This window comes from Agelaius phoeniceus, chromosome 1, assembly GCF_051311805.1.
Source record: "Agelaius phoeniceus isolate bAgePho1 chromosome 1, bAgePho1.hap1, whole genome shotgun sequence".
NCBI classification, from domain to species: Eukaryota; Metazoa; Chordata; class Aves; order Passeriformes; family Icteridae; genus Agelaius; species Agelaius phoeniceus.
The window spans coordinates 18910692-18924618 of record NC_135265.1 but is presented as its reverse complement, the minus strand read 5'-3'; the positions used below and the strand labels follow the sequence as shown (position 1 = coordinate 18924618).

At 34.5% G+C, this 13927-nt stretch overlaps 1 protein-coding gene across 1 annotated transcript in view; it reads right to left on the bottom strand.

Annotated features, from left to right (window-relative positions):
* The window catches only part of DNAJC1 (DnaJ heat shock protein family (Hsp40) member C1), a 106974-nt gene that overhangs the window by 48095 nt on the left and 44952 nt on the right, over positions 1-13927 (bottom strand). The window contains exons 5-7 of the mRNA XM_054647238.2: positions 13002-13099; positions 11846-11939; positions 2364-2454 (exon numbers count right to left, since the gene is read on the bottom strand). Of these exons, the coding sequence (XP_054503213.2) occupies positions 2364-2454; positions 11846-11939; positions 13002-13099 (283 nt within the window). The remainder of the gene's footprint in view (positions 1-2363; positions 2455-11845; positions 11940-13001; positions 13100-13927) is intronic.

The window sequence follows — 13927 nt, the reverse complement described above, 5'->3', positions numbered from 1 at the left end:
GGTAAAGTTGCTATATTTTATTAAGGTAGTAATGACAATTTTGGATGGATTGAGAAGTGATAAGAAACACTGCAAAAGTGCCAGAAAAATAAATCAAAAGTGCATAATATTAACTTACCAAGAAATTATTTCTTCACATTCCTTCCCAAAAATAGAACTCTAATGACATCTCAATACTGTCCTCTCTTTCCTGTTCAGCAAACTACATTTTCCTCCTTCAGTACCTTACTCTGGTTTTAGTTCAAGCTGCCTACAGAATACTGCACAGTTTCAGCAGGAAAGCAGACAGACAAGGGGGCAAACCAGCAGTCAGGGCATGAAAAAAAACAAGCACTGTAAAACAGCTATTGCTAATCAGCATGAGATATATGTTTACTCAATTAAATAGACAGAACCTTTATTATGACCTTGCATCCCAGAGATAGTGTCTAAAATTAAGAAGAATGGGGACAAACAAACAAAATGTACATTTGGTGATTTATAACCTTTCTATGCTAATTGTGATATGACAATGCAGAGCAACATAATGAAATAAGCAAATTTAGCAGATGCTTTGCATGCAAGCTTCAGTTAAAAATGATATAATTTTTTTTTTTGCCTACAGTAACATGGATGCATCTCTTGTTTCTCTCTTGGGAGTCTTACTTATTAGAAAAAAAGGTAACTGACAGCTCATTCTGCTGCCCAGCTATAGCACTGCTATGGCTGACCAAATAATTCCATGCCAAATCTCAAACTCTGCTAATTACAGGTGGTGATTCTCAATCCTGCCTGCTCCCTGCCAGCAAGCCTACAAGGGAAGGGCAGGATGCCAGTGAGCCTGGTAAGGCCTGGCCCCTGCTCACACGAGTGACACTGGGTCACCCGGACATGGCAGTCACACGAGTGACACTGGGTCACCTGGCAGACAGGGCAGTTACACCGTGGGGCACCCAGCAACGTGACAGGGGACAGGGTGGTGCTTCTAGGAGAGGTCAGGGGTGACTTGGAAGGCCAAACTTGCACCTCTCAGGGATGGGCACTGCTAATGGAGGTAACAATAAAAAAAGTGACTCTCACAATACACCTGGCAGCAGGGAAATACTTAAAACTTCACATGTGGCCTTTCAGTGACACACAGGAACGTGCACAATATGATGTTAATAACTTTACACTTTCATTTGCACTTCTTTTTTCAAAAACTAGTCCATTTTAAACTCACAGTAGTTCACAGGTTTCAATGAGGAATGCATGCCAGCTATTTTGAACAATGGTAATACATTACTATCTGACAATTTAACAAGTTTTTAATAACCCGAGTCAAGACCCTTTTCAAGGACCCATTTTGTGGTAGGTATCTCAAACATAATGGCAGGCCTTCCTTACAAGCATTATATGCACTATTTTGCTAGATTTGGCCTGGGTCCATGATGCTCACTGAGATGCTGAATGTTATCCATTTTCCCAAAACAGATTCAGCTAGTGATAAGTCGGGAATTATTGCTGGAACTGGATCTCTTTGCTGATTTTACAAAATTTAGCTACTTTGTAAATATAAATAATGCAGCTGTATTTTAAGTACCTAAAGGCTGATGCTTACTCCAAGCTACTAAATTATCACAAAGCACTCAATGCACTTGTCAGAATAAAGGAACTTAAAAGCATGCACATAATACTTAAACAAATACTTAAGTACAGTAAATAAAGCAAGCATGCACATACAAACACGGACAAAAAACTGTTAAAACTGTCTTCAGAAGAGGGTAGGTTTAATCATTGTCAAAAGCAAGTAACTGAAAGAAGGAAAGGAAAAGCCACCTATAATTATTCTGAATGCTTTATTAAAGGAAATGTTAATTGCCTTCTCTGGTCTTTTATTTTATAAGAGTATAAAAAAAGTTTAAATATTTATTTGAACAACAGCACAAATCCACCTCTGAAGTCTGCATCCATCCTTTTGGAAATTCAAATAATTGTCACTTTCTATCACAAAAATCAACTCAAAATGAACAAAACAATTATTAAACACATTATTAAAAAAATTACAAACAATGAGAATACAAAATGCTCAAAAACCCAAGAGGCCACTTCTGAAAATGTACAGTACATTTGAGATCTTCCCCTCCCATAAAGCAACATTTCTAGCAAGATATGTTCTTCTTGCTATAATCTAACTGATCACCTGAGTTGTATGTTTCTATAGGAGCAAACCAGCAGCCTACTGCAAAATTAGCCACAAAATTAAAAGCTTATTTAAATTTAACAGCAGTAGAGAAATATATAAAGCATGTATTTTAGAAGGTTAGAAAAGTGTTCATATACATCCAATGTAGAAGGTATATTGTATTACATCTTTGTTTATTAAGACAGTGGTAAAAACTCACTCTGAAGTGTTTCAAGTTCAGCCTTAGCCAGGGCATCTTCTTTCTCCTTCATTTTTGTTTCTTTATATTCTACATATAATTGTCTGGCATCCTTTAAGAAAACGTTGCAATGGCATTAGCATCCTTATACAAACAAGTAATTGCAATGGCTGTTTTAAGTTCTCACTTAACCTCACCAAAAAAATAATTAAGATATATTTGTTTCCTTGAGTTACAGCAATTTTCAGTCTAAAACATAGAATTTGTGTAATAAAGACTCAAATGTAATAGCGTTGATATTATAGACTCTGATGCTCATTGACAACCTGAAAAGCAAAATGGTTGGAGAAACTACCTCAGCTTTGCAGAGAGCATGCACCCACTTTGCTCAAATCAGCAATCTGGAAGTTCAAGGGAGAAAAAGATGTTTTTAATTAGAGTAGTGTGTGCAGGGACAAACAAAGGCAAGTGCTAGGCAGCAATCACCTCAATGTGAACTCATTAAGGTAACACTAACTGCATGTGCCAGCTTGTTCCCCCCCCCCCCTTTTTTTTTTAAACCAACTTCTACATTGCTATTACTGTGTTGAAAATACACTTTTTTTTTCTCCAAGGATTAGATTCTAATCTGAGATCTATAAAGCAAATGTACACATAAAACTAGAAGTCCTGTCACACATACACCACAATAATGTACACCCTTCCAAAATCTGATGAATGAGTTATTATAGATTTCTGTTGAAAGCTTCCCAATATGAACAACCAGATTGCTGAAAAGTTTCCTTAGTCTCACCAGTTTAAGAGATTTCTATAGTCATTCAAAAACAAGGAATCCATACTACAAACGCTGAAATAGAGAAATTGTTATTTATCTTTATCAAGCACGCAGAATGTCTATTGTATTACACAAAAATTAATTATAGTATTTGATAGAGCTAATCTTAGATCTTCCTACCCAAAAATAATTTTTGGTATTATTACACTAACAGTACCACTTTTTACAGATAAAGGGTAACTTAAATTTGAATGCAGAATGTATTGTAGAATGGTAGTAAATATTTTTTATAATTTCAGTTATTTTTAAACAAAACCTGGTATCATCAACATGAAACGACACCTTAAGAAACCTTGAAAAGAAAAATCTGAGCTAATCTAGCTAATGGTAGAAATCATCCCACTCTCCCTGCAAAGTTGTTCTTCATGTTACACTTGCATCTACCCTTTCAAAGCTACTTGAAGGAGGCTGGAGAGCACATGACAGGAATCATGACCAAGCTCTGAGCAGAACTTTGTAGTGGTTTGGAGACATCTCATTGATAAGGTCAGGATGCTTGAAGAACAACTCTGACAAATTCCCACAAAAGATCAGTAAAGTTCCACCTCCTTCCAAAACACCACTTACTCTTTTTTCTTTTTTTTTTTTTCTGGGTACAGGAAATAGCAAGTTTTGGGGAGTTTTTTGCCAGTTTTATGTAGGAAATCTCTGCACACAAAAGTAATTTCAAAGGGTTTACATAACTTTTTGCTTCTGGAACATAACAGAAGAGACTGTTTCACATGCTAGTACTTTTAGGATTGGGAAAAAGGGTTTTTTTAAAGTAGAGTTGTGGCTAAAAAAAAGTGTAGTTAAAGCAGGACTAGCATTAACAGCAGATATCTAGGCTTTGAGGAGACATATTTGAATCACAAAATTAGAATCAGCACTGGTTCTCTTTTTGGTTTACCTGAAATAAGAATTCCCTACCACACTGGAAACTTTCCTTATACTCTCGAGGTTTGGCCTACTTGAAAAATTAAGAAACAGAAACAGCCATAAATGCAATAGTTCACTTCTGCTGAGTTTGAGACGTTTGGGTGCGTGGCATACACAGGACTCAGACTTATGGATATCCAAAAACCACTTCTGTTTAAGGCTATGATTTCAAAATGGCTACAATTAACTGGCATTTGAATTTAACCCATTTGACACTGAAAGCCAATATTTGATGCTAAATTCTGGTGTAAAATCCATTATTGCTTGTGGGATCTCCAGACAGCAGGCACTAGGGGGTAACTGTCAATCTCTCCAGCATGTCAATCACAGAACAATTGGAAATGTGGCTCAGATGAAAATGAGACACAATAGCTGAACAACAAAGAAAACTAGTCAGAAGCACGTAAATGAAATATGGTAGAATTGTTGCTTTATAGATATAGAATGGATTATCACTAGAAATGGAGTAATATGCAGGTAACAAAGGCAGCATCAGTCTTTTATCTTATCAGTAAGATTATTATGGCTGTGACCATAATAACAAAAAAAGGGGAAACGACACACTTTGAAGCATACACAAATGTATACATATAAAGAAAAGCAAAGAAAAAAAATAACAAAAAGCTTAACACCAAATGGATTTTGAACATTTTAAAATCAAATCCATCTCATAAACAAATAAGAATGGCTCTACAGGTTGTAAAGAAAAATTAAAAGGCATACCTGAGTAAAGACTTTAATCACAGACACAAATTTTATGTGAATTAGACCTTACAGGTCAAAATGAAAAACCACTGGAAAAACATTTAACATAGGAAGTTCTTTGAAGAAAAGTTCTGCCTTAATGTAAATAAGCCCCTTTCAATTCATTCTTCATTAGCTTTCAATCAGTCTAAACAGGAATTTTCATTTTCAAGAATATTCTGTTTTGGTAGTGTAAGTATTTAAAAATAGATTTATGCTCAGATTTTTTACTATTCCAAAGTGATAAATTTAAGCAGTCATTTTGTCTCAATACAAGTATTTTAGGGCCCTAAAGACACTGACAAGACAGATACAGTCTCTTCCAATCTAAGGTTCCTTCCCCATGATTCAGTAACAATTTTATATCTCAAAACATCAACATTCTATACTTAATGTATACTTCACCTTCAAGACATAATACAGGTAAGAAAAGTAATATTTTCATACCTCTGGGTGTAAAGATACAGAGAAAAGAGAAACAAATACAAAGCTTTGAACAGTTCTAACTAACTCCACCTTACCTAATCAGAAATATGTTCTCATTTGCAGGAGTTTAAGACATTTTCAAAAAAAACACCAAAACAAATATATTATTTCTTCTCACCTAAAGCAGTATAACATGTAATTAGTTAAGCATGAAGAATAAAGAAAAGGGCTGATATATGCTGATTTATTATAAGTTCAGATATATACTTTCCAAAAAGGAACAGAATGAAAAAAAGAATGTATTTGAAATGCAAAATTCTGCTATTTATATTTAAACTGTTATATATAGGAAAATCCTGTGATTAGCGTCATATCTAATCACAAATAAGAATGAAGAATACTGAAAAATTCTTGAAAATATAGTTTCTCTCTTTATATCAGTATCATTTCATGTTATTAAATTGAGATTGTCTAAGGCTGAGCCTGAGTTATGCAGAAATACAGAAATCCCTGATACTGAACAGTCAAGGGTTTCTTTCATTTGTTTGTTTTAGGGTTTGAGGTCTTGGTTGGGGTTTTAGGTGTTTTTTTGTTTGTTGTTTTTAAATCAAGAGATACAGTGTTTATTCAAACTGTACTAATTCTATAAATAAAAACTTCCATTCTGAGTAAGATTCAGTCATTTTGGTTTCTCCTTGATTTTTGGGGAGGTGATGAGGCTTTGCTGTTTGTTTGCTTTGTGGTTTTTGGGTTTTCATTCTTTGGGTATTTTCCCCTCCAGTAAATATTAAGTCCTCCTGGCCTTCTGGTCTACCTCAAAAGAAACTGGAGATTAGGAAAAAGAAAGCAAACAACTTGAAACAATTTGCTGTATGAGAATCTTAATTTCAGGTTTTGTGATAGAAATAGTTCACATTTTAGTTCTTTGGATATGAGACTGATACAAACAAAATGCACACTTAATTGAAAAAAATTTCTCACAAGCATACTTAAAGTCAGTATACTGAAATAATTTTCTTTGGACTAATTTTTATTACATAAAAATACTTTCATGGAGCTATTGAACCATTTTTTTTTGTCTTTTTGAGCACAGTATTATTATAAGCAATTTGTATTGAAAAGAGAGAAAAAAAGAGTTAAATTAAATTTACTCCACCAGCCCTCCTTCAATTTGCTATTTCTAAGCAATAAAAATTCCAGCCATTACACCAAAGCAAAAATACTCTTTGGATAGGATTCTGTACTAGTGATATCAATGTGTTATGGTAAGAAATAATGTTTTAAAAAGAGTTGAACATTATGATTTATACTTTTCTTTGGCATTTTTACCTTTTTGCCCAAAGGCAATCTAATAAACAAATAGGAATTGCATGACTTCCTCCTTTATAATCAAAAAATCATGCTTTGCCTGTAGAACAATCCCAGGTGTGGGGAGGCTCTTCAGCTGTGTACAGCCGTGGGCAGTTGTGGTGTGGTTCCCAACCCTGCACCGTGTGACCAGCAGCTGGCTGTGCCACTGCAGGCTCTGCTGGGAATTCCATGTGCCCAGTGGGGAGACAAAGGCAGCCAGAAGGAGAAACAGAGGTCAGTGCTGCAAGGCCTCTCTGGGACCCATTTCACACCCCATGAAGCCTCATACCACAGCAGACCAGCAGCAATAATTGAGAGCCAGTATTGCCTCCTACACCAGCTACTCACGATCATGTGGTAGGATATGTAGACTTACAGTGATACAAAGAAGCTGCCACAGCACAGCAGGCAATTAAAAGCAAATTTCTTCACTCTCTTACATTTATTTAAAACTTTTAGTATTTTTGCAGCACATTCTTCCTCCAGAGCCTCAAGCAGTACCCTGTTAGACACAAATTATTTTTGCTCACTTGCATACATCCAGAATACTTGTTTCATCATCCACTCTCCTCTGACCTGCTTCTAAGCTTCTAATTGACCTCAGGGTCAAGAGCTTCATCCTTACTTTGGTTCTCCCAACAGCTGTGAAATAGCAAGAAACAGAGCAAATGGGCAATCACTCGTGCCACACATCCGGCAATTGCTCGCTCCCCACAAATTATACCAACATTGGTACTCTACAGTAAATTGGAACATGTCAAAACCCTCAAAACCCTGTAAAGCTGGGAAATAGAGAGATATTTAACCTTACTGACTTGAGTAATTCTTTTTTTTTAAGGCATATGTTATTAAATGCAATAAATTTTGTTTTAATCTCACACAATTTCATATAAAGTCACATGTGAAGACAGAAACAACTCACAAATACATTTGCTGACCTAATCAAATCTTGCTTGGAAGCTAACTTGCCAAAGGAGATGCCCTGCTGGCAAAGCTTCTTGAGTTTAATGACACACTGCCAATCCATTTAAGGCCAAAGCTGAACCATCTCTAAACAGGTGTTGAATTGTGATCATGGATTAAAAGAAAACCTGAGGAAAAAATGCCAAGAAATTAAACACCTCTGGGTCACTAGTTTGAATCTATTCCAGACTACTAAATCTGCTACAGTAATTACCATCTGGTAGTCTACATAAAAATAAATTACTGGCTTTTTTGTTTTAATTCACTTTGTGCTACACAAAGGTCTTTATAAACACAAGTTTCAATTGTAATTGAAAGCTTTGTTGATAATCTCACTAGGTTATAATATCCAGTGCAACTATGTATTGAGCTCAAACTGGCTTCTCATTACTGGTGAGCCACCAATTCTCCCAACAGCTCACTGTGAGGGTGTGTGCTCTACACCTACAGGATTACAATAGAAGAAGGAAACTTTATTTTCTTAACAAGAAAACATTTCTGTTGAAACAAACAAAAATGCTTTCTGCTCCATTACCCTCAGGACAACAGCAGGCTCACAATTCAGTCAGTGTAAAAATAAAGACATTCACTGCTAAACTTCACCACATCAGTGTGGAGGTAAAGTTGACAGGACCACTAAGAAACATGCCTATCTTCTGATTTCTGAAGGAAAAATTTTGTGAAGAATAATTAAAAACATTTTTCAAAAAGACCACTTTTCTTAAGTTATATGTCCAGAAATCCAAAAAAACCACCCTCTAGTCAGCTGCTTTTGGAATAAACTGCAATTTACTTATGGCAGCTCTCCCTCAAAACATAAGTACACTTAACACAACTGTATTACATACACAATTTGAACTGAAATTCTTGCACACCACATGTAGCTGGTTTATTTCATTCTAAGAAGAAATTTCTGTTTCAACAAGCATTTTAATTGAGTTTTTGGAGGTTTTTGATCTCCTTTTTTTTAAAATACATTGTCTTTTTCCAGGTCGTTCTCATGAAAGCATTAGCTAAAATGGCCTTAGAAACAATTTTCATTCTTTTTCTATTTTTTTCTTATCCTACATTATAAGAATTAAACTTGGTAATAGGCAATGTAATTTACACTCCACTTAATGTTTCCCTCACAGCACACATATTTGATTTATGATACATTTTATGCATTTTTCTCCCTTTGGTTCTTCAAACAAACTTTAAAATGCTGTTTTCACTCCTAAATGTAACTAAACTCAGTGTGTGGATATAAAAATCTATGTAGTTTCTCTCAAAATACAATTGTCAACAGTTTAAAAAACCTGCTCTTTTCTTAGTTTCTCTCATCCTCCCCTCACACATTTTTCTTCCAATTTCTTGACATAAAATGCAGGCTACAATAAAATGGCATAGGCCATCACAAGGGCATGCAAACAAAGCATTTTTCTTTAGTGAAGGCCCACCTTAATTATTTTAAGTGCCTCCTTCTGAAATCTGACATTTTGAAGGAGGAAGGGAAGTAGGAGAAAGACACTCAATTGGATAAATGAGAGCCAGGCATGAGCAGAAGCTCAGCAACCTGAATTCTCAGACACAGCTGTTGCAAGAAGAATATTCACATTAACTAATAGGGGGAGAGATGGATGCTAGGTAAAAAAAAAAAAAAATCAATACAAGAAGGGCTAAAAAGTTTTATTTGTTGCTATTGTTGTTATGCTGTTATGTTTGATTAGTTTTGGGATTTTTTTAATAAAGTCTCCTCTGAGGAAGAACTTGTGTCTGTTACAAGCATGTGCTTCTATTTTGTTAGTTTGAGGGAACAGTTCAACTGTTTTACTGCAGGGCTTTGAAATACTCAGTGGCAGAGCAACATTCACCTAAAAGCACTGCTAAATTTTCCCCTTTCCTGTCCCAATCGTGGTTCCTTTAAACATGGATGCATTTCCAGAAGTTCACCTACAACTGGATTAGTTGCAACTGAACAACAGATTTTGAAAACGATTTGTTGGCTCTTAAATGCCTGGAGAAATAATTTAAATTAAAACAAATAAACAACTAAAATCTGTGGCATCCATCCTGATGTCAACCACTTGCAATATGACACGTGACACTACTCAGTATCTGTAGGATCCTTCATCTTCTGCCTTAGTGATTTCACTTTTATTAAAAGCATTAAGTATCCTGAAATCTCAAGCCTGTGCATTACTGAAGAAAAAAGCATTCAGATTTAAAACAGGACCTCTGTACCAGGGTATAATCATACAAGTACAGATAACTTTTTGCTCCATGTTGGTCATTAAGGCAGATCTTGCCAAAATGTTAAATATACATCAAAATCAAAAAGAACCCAGAGGTCTCTCTGTCAAGGTAGTTACAACACACCAGGTATCTTTTCAACTGTCATTTCAGAACACAGCTCCAACTGCTCTTATGCTCTTCAGAAGGGGTGATACTTCTTTAAGTATTGTTAACTAATTAATAAATAATAAGCCAGAATAATTTATTTTAGTCACCTGAAGTCCTGAATAGTTTTAACATTGGAGATTATTTATAGTTTGGTACATTTTAACTCATATAACTAGCAGGTCACAATAAACAACAACAAAACAAACCCTGCAGTTAAGCAGTAGTGTCATTTCTATATGGGCCAATTTATTCTAGAATCCCTGTCTCTTTCCTTCCTCTTTGCTTCAAAGCCTTCCTGCTCTGAATTCCACCACAACATGCTTCCCCTGCCACCAAACCCCTGGTTGATGGTCTCCAATATTCCAGGAGTTACTGGACAGGTCTTTTTCCACTACTATTAATTTAATGGAATAGGAATCCAAACAAGGGCTAAGTTCAACAAAGCATGAAACATCATTATTTTGTAATTTTTTTCTGCCAAGTCTGACAGGCATAGGAGCCGCTTTTTGAACAACAAACCTGAAACCTCCCATACTGACATAACACTATTTTAATATCATAAAAATTATAAGAAGCCATAAGAAGTCCAAATTTTCAATTATTCACTAATCTTACTATATTGTGTGATTTAAAAAATTTTGCAATGAAAGCAAAATGGAAAATACTATAATTACGTTTCTTAATTTTACTAAAATTAAGTTTCAAAAATGCAGCAAAAAAAGTTTGCTGATCCTAATTATTTTCTATCTGACTCCCCTTGATGAGGAATGAACATCAAAGCTTAATTTGGCCACAACAGTTGATTAAGCATAATCAACTTGCTTTACAAACTTGTAAAAATAAAGGTTTTTTTAATAAAACAGTCCCAATGTTCTGATGAAAATTTTAAGAGAGAGAGAGAGAGAGATTAACTTTGGCTCTGTTTGTAGGAAAAGTTAAAAGCTATAAAAATGGATGCTGGAAGACTAGGCATTATTGTATTTATAACTTTTACAAGGGTTTAAATAAGAGAGTAGGAATTATAACTATAGTCTTTTTCTAGCTTGAACAGAGACAAACCACAAATACTGATGCCATTTTACTACTTATACTTTTAAAAGAATACTCAATATTTCTGTAAATCAAAGAAAAATTCATCTCACAGTGCCAGATCCATATTACCAGTGACCAAGGTATTAAAAACAAAATACTGTATTTAAGGAAGATGCCAAGAAAGAGCAGGTGATATTAAAAAAGTTATTCTGGTAACTAATCTGACAATACTTCCATTGGTTGAATGCCAGCTAGATTTTACTGTTGATAGTATTTGATTAAAACACAATAACCATGAGCAAGGCTGCCACATTGATGTTTCTAAATTACAACCATACCTTTGTTATTTTACTTCAGCAATTTCAGCTATCAATTTGTATCATTATCCAATGAATTAAAGAAAGAAACTCCATTTAAAAAAGTAATTTCACTGCTATCCCAAATTTAAATGGCATATTAAAATTTGTTATGAAAGTACAGCATTTGCTGATTTGAGATTAAAGTACTTTTGTTAAAATCACTTAAACATTGGTATTCCTAATTAGATGGATATACATCCATCTTCCCCTCAACCCTCTCCCATCATTTATTCTGTAGTTTTGCCTAACAGAAACTGCTTCCCTAGCTCGTTAAGATTAATATGCATTTAAAATACATTCATATTTCCATGAACTTCTGATATCAAATTTGCCTCCAAAGAGTAATTTCTTTATATATATATATATATATATGTATATGTGTGCTATGTGTTTGACCCAAAAAATTAATTAAGAACAAGCGTTACACATCTGATTATGCATAATAACACCGTCAAGAAAAATTAGGTAACACAATTTAACATCATTACTGTTACCTGGAATAACTGAGGTAAAGCTTTCACTGTGAGACAGAACCATATTCCCAGCTTGCACGGAAGTAAGTCATGCCATTGTGGTTTGTCCAGTACCCTGCAGTCAAATAAAATGGTAGGTTTTTCATTATTGCCACACAATCTCAAAGCCAGAACTTTCCCATTATCCTTTAAGATGATTAGCACTTGTCAACTCCCATAAAAATGTCTGACTACATAATAATAAAGATACATTTTAAACATTTAATTCAAAATATCTAACAGCTAACTTCGAATCATTTCTGTATTTTGATCTTCTAAAAGGACTTTTCTTCAAGAAAATAAATTCATAAGCCACATAATCACTTTAGTTTAAATAAAAAACCAAACCAAAAAACCACTCAAGCTTCAACCAAGTGTTCACGAGTGCTGACAACCAGATATGAAGACTGTAGCATAAACAAAACAATACATAAAAATTAATGTCATTTGCAGTTCACTGGAGCATTACTCACTGATGTCATCAAGAAAGACGACAGGCAGAATGGTCTCTGATCTCCATCCCTCATTGATCCAGTTCATGCCCCTGCTGTGTGAACTATTTAAACCCTTTATTTCTTTCTATGAATCAATAGAAGAAATAGTGGTATCTTTTGGAGTGTCCTGAAAGTCACTATTTCCTTATGTATTCCTTGACAAACAATGTGTTAGAAGCCTTCACCAACACACTCATTTTTAAGTTAATCAGATAAAAAGCATTTAATCAGACAAGCATTAAAACCCCATAAGAACTCCTTGCTTGGAAGAGGAATAAATTGAAGCTCAAATAAATTGAAATTTGTTAACTGTAATCAAAGGCAAAAACCCTTAAAGAGGGAAAAAGTTCTAAAATCTCCTAAAATCAACTTGTAAAAATAATATCCTTTTATAAGACAGAAGCCTTTAATTCAGCCTTAATCTTTCAATGATTATTGATCTGCTGAATAAACACCACGTGTTTATTTACAAATCCAAACCTGAAAACACACACTGGCACACTTTATATCAGCAATGGCTGTTACTACAAATACAGTTGTTCTTCTCACAGAATATTTCAAAGATGCAAAAAGAAAACGAGATAACTGAATCAGTAGCTGACAGAATGTTTTAAAATGCACAAAACAAGAGAGTTCTTTCCCACCTTTCATTTTTGTCTAGAGCAGCAAGTTTGGCTTCCTCTGTACTCCTGCTGCCTGTTTTTTTCTTCTTTTCCCTCTTTTTTCTGCTAAGCAGTTCATCCTTGATGTAGAAAGAACTACGGTTACAGGTTATCATTAGCATGTAAACCACAAATGTTACTGGGACTCTACTGTGAAGGGTAAACACTAGAGTAGCATTTATGCAAATGTATCTGGGGTCCTACATGATTAAGTAAAATGATCTATCTTAACAATAACTGTTGCCATGGTATCCAGTCTTTAAACACACATGAAGTCCAGTTCTGTCACTCATGTGTATCTCCATAGCAATCAAAGTTTTCTAAGAGGAGAAAGCATTCAACTTGCCTCCTTTCTCATTCATCAACTTCAATAATGCAGTGGAAAATAAAAAAGTAAATAGATGCTAATGTATGAATATTTTTCAAGTTATGGTTAGTTTTTTTTCTTAGTCTACTAACTGCAACAGACTTGTATAAAATTATCAAAAAATAATGTGATTTATACTGCTTACCAATTCCCACCCCGTTAAAAAAAAAAAAAAAAAAAAAAACAAAACAAAAAAGCATTTAGCTTAGAACAAAGGCAAATCAAGTATCACTTTTAAACAAATAAAACCTGTTTATTTTTAAACCTTAGATATGCCTACAGTAGCGTATGATTCTTCATCAACAAATGATAGACTTTTTCTCTTCTTCCTTCCAGATAAAAACCCAGGACCAGCTCTTGCAATTTATTACCAATTCTAGAAAAATTAAGTCATTGTTAGATTACCATTTCTGAGATGCTGAACATCTCCTTCTGTAATTATCATCATTTTAAATATAATATTTTTAAAATATGAAAAGTCCAAATTCAAACCAGGGGCAGAGGTATCTATCTATCTATATACGCAAACTTCTACAGGAAA